Here is a 1,239-nt window from a genome sequence, read left to right on the forward strand (position 1 = left end):
GGGGTGGGGAGGGGGGGTATTAAACTTGCACAGCAAATTTGAAAATATTGGGAGTGGGCAAGAAGGGGTGTGGTTTGAGGTCGTGTGCATCAGAGGGAATGGTAAAAAGGCAGAGAAGGTGCATGTGTGCGCGTGTGTCTTATGGGGGGTGAATGTGTGTATGTAGTGTGTGTGTGCGTGTTGTTGTGTGTGTCCGGGCGGGGAGAAGAAAGGAAAACATCCGAGCAGCACCAGGCTGAATGGCTGGCATGACCTCTGGGTAGCTTGACGCATCGCGCTGGAGGGCATGTGGCGTCGGGCCCGCAAGTGCGGCGTCGCGCAGCTAGGTGTTGGCGCACCGTGTCTGGGTGCGGGAAGATGGCCTTGGCGGTGGCAACCTCCTGCTTCACAGAGGAGTGCATCTCCTTGTACAGCGCACCCAGGGCCTTCATCTGCCACACATGAGTAGTGGTCAGCAGTTGGCGGTTGGTGGCTTTAGATTGCGGTTGCAGGTGCCGAATGCGCAGTTGTGTGCGGACTTCTGAGCGGCCTGGCGTTGCATGTGCACAACCACAAGCCACGGCCCAATGCATGACACTTCCTGCTTCCTTGGAAACCCCAACCAAACCAAACCGATGATGTGGCCGTGCGCGGCTGCAGCGGTGCTCCCACCGCCAGACCACCCAGCAACCACCCTGCCCAGCCTCGCAAGCCCCACCTGGGCCTCCTGAGGGTCGTGCTCTGCCGCAGCTGCGGCGTCCCCGTCCCCTGTGCCGCCCTCCGCCGTCGGCCGCCGCCGCGGCATGATTAGGAGGACCTCCTCCAGCATCGCATCATCAATGGCCAGGAAGATGGCGCGGCTGGCCACCCAGCGCTGCGGGGTGTGGGGGGCGGCGGAGTGAGGGGCGGGGGGTGCATATGTGGGGCTACCTCAGCTTTGTGCCCACATGAATGGGAGACGTGGTGGCAGCGGGCACCTGCCAGCGGCTCCTGGGCTGTGGCGCGCTGTGGACCCCACGCTCCATCGGAATGGGAAAGGCGCCCACCTGCGCGATGATCTTCTCCTTGTCGCACTGGATCATGATCCGCACGCACTCCGCCTGGGGGGCGGGGGTGGCGGGCAGCGCGCGCAGTCCGGGGAGCTCGGGACGCTTTCGCCGCAGCTCTTGGCCCGCAGGCGCCGCCACCCAGGGCCAACGGCTTGCTGCCTCCCTGATTGGAGAACCCCCCCCCCCCCCAAAACTCAGCAACAGCCTGTGC

The 1,239-nt window shown here is 64.1% G+C and overlaps 1 protein-coding gene across 1 annotated transcript in view; it reads right to left on the reverse strand.

The window, feature by feature from the left end:
* Positions 1-451: 451 nt before the first annotated feature.
* Positions 452-1,239, reverse strand: part of MNEG_12809 (hypothetical protein) — a gene marked incomplete at both ends in the record, with an annotated part of 3,374 nt that continues 2,586 nt past the window's right edge. The window contains 3 exons of the mRNA XM_014038719.1: positions 452-529; positions 698-853; positions 1,026-1,079. Coding sequence (XP_013894173.1) covers positions 452-529; positions 698-853; positions 1,026-1,079 — 288 coding nt within the window. The remainder of the gene's footprint in view (positions 530-697; positions 854-1,025; positions 1,080-1,239) is intronic.

This window comes from Monoraphidium neglectum (genome assembly GCF_000611645.1).
Source record: "Monoraphidium neglectum strain SAG 48.87 unplaced genomic scaffold scaffold03451, whole genome shotgun sequence".
Taxonomy (NCBI): domain Eukaryota; kingdom Viridiplantae; phylum Chlorophyta; class Chlorophyceae; order Sphaeropleales; family Selenastraceae; genus Monoraphidium; species Monoraphidium neglectum.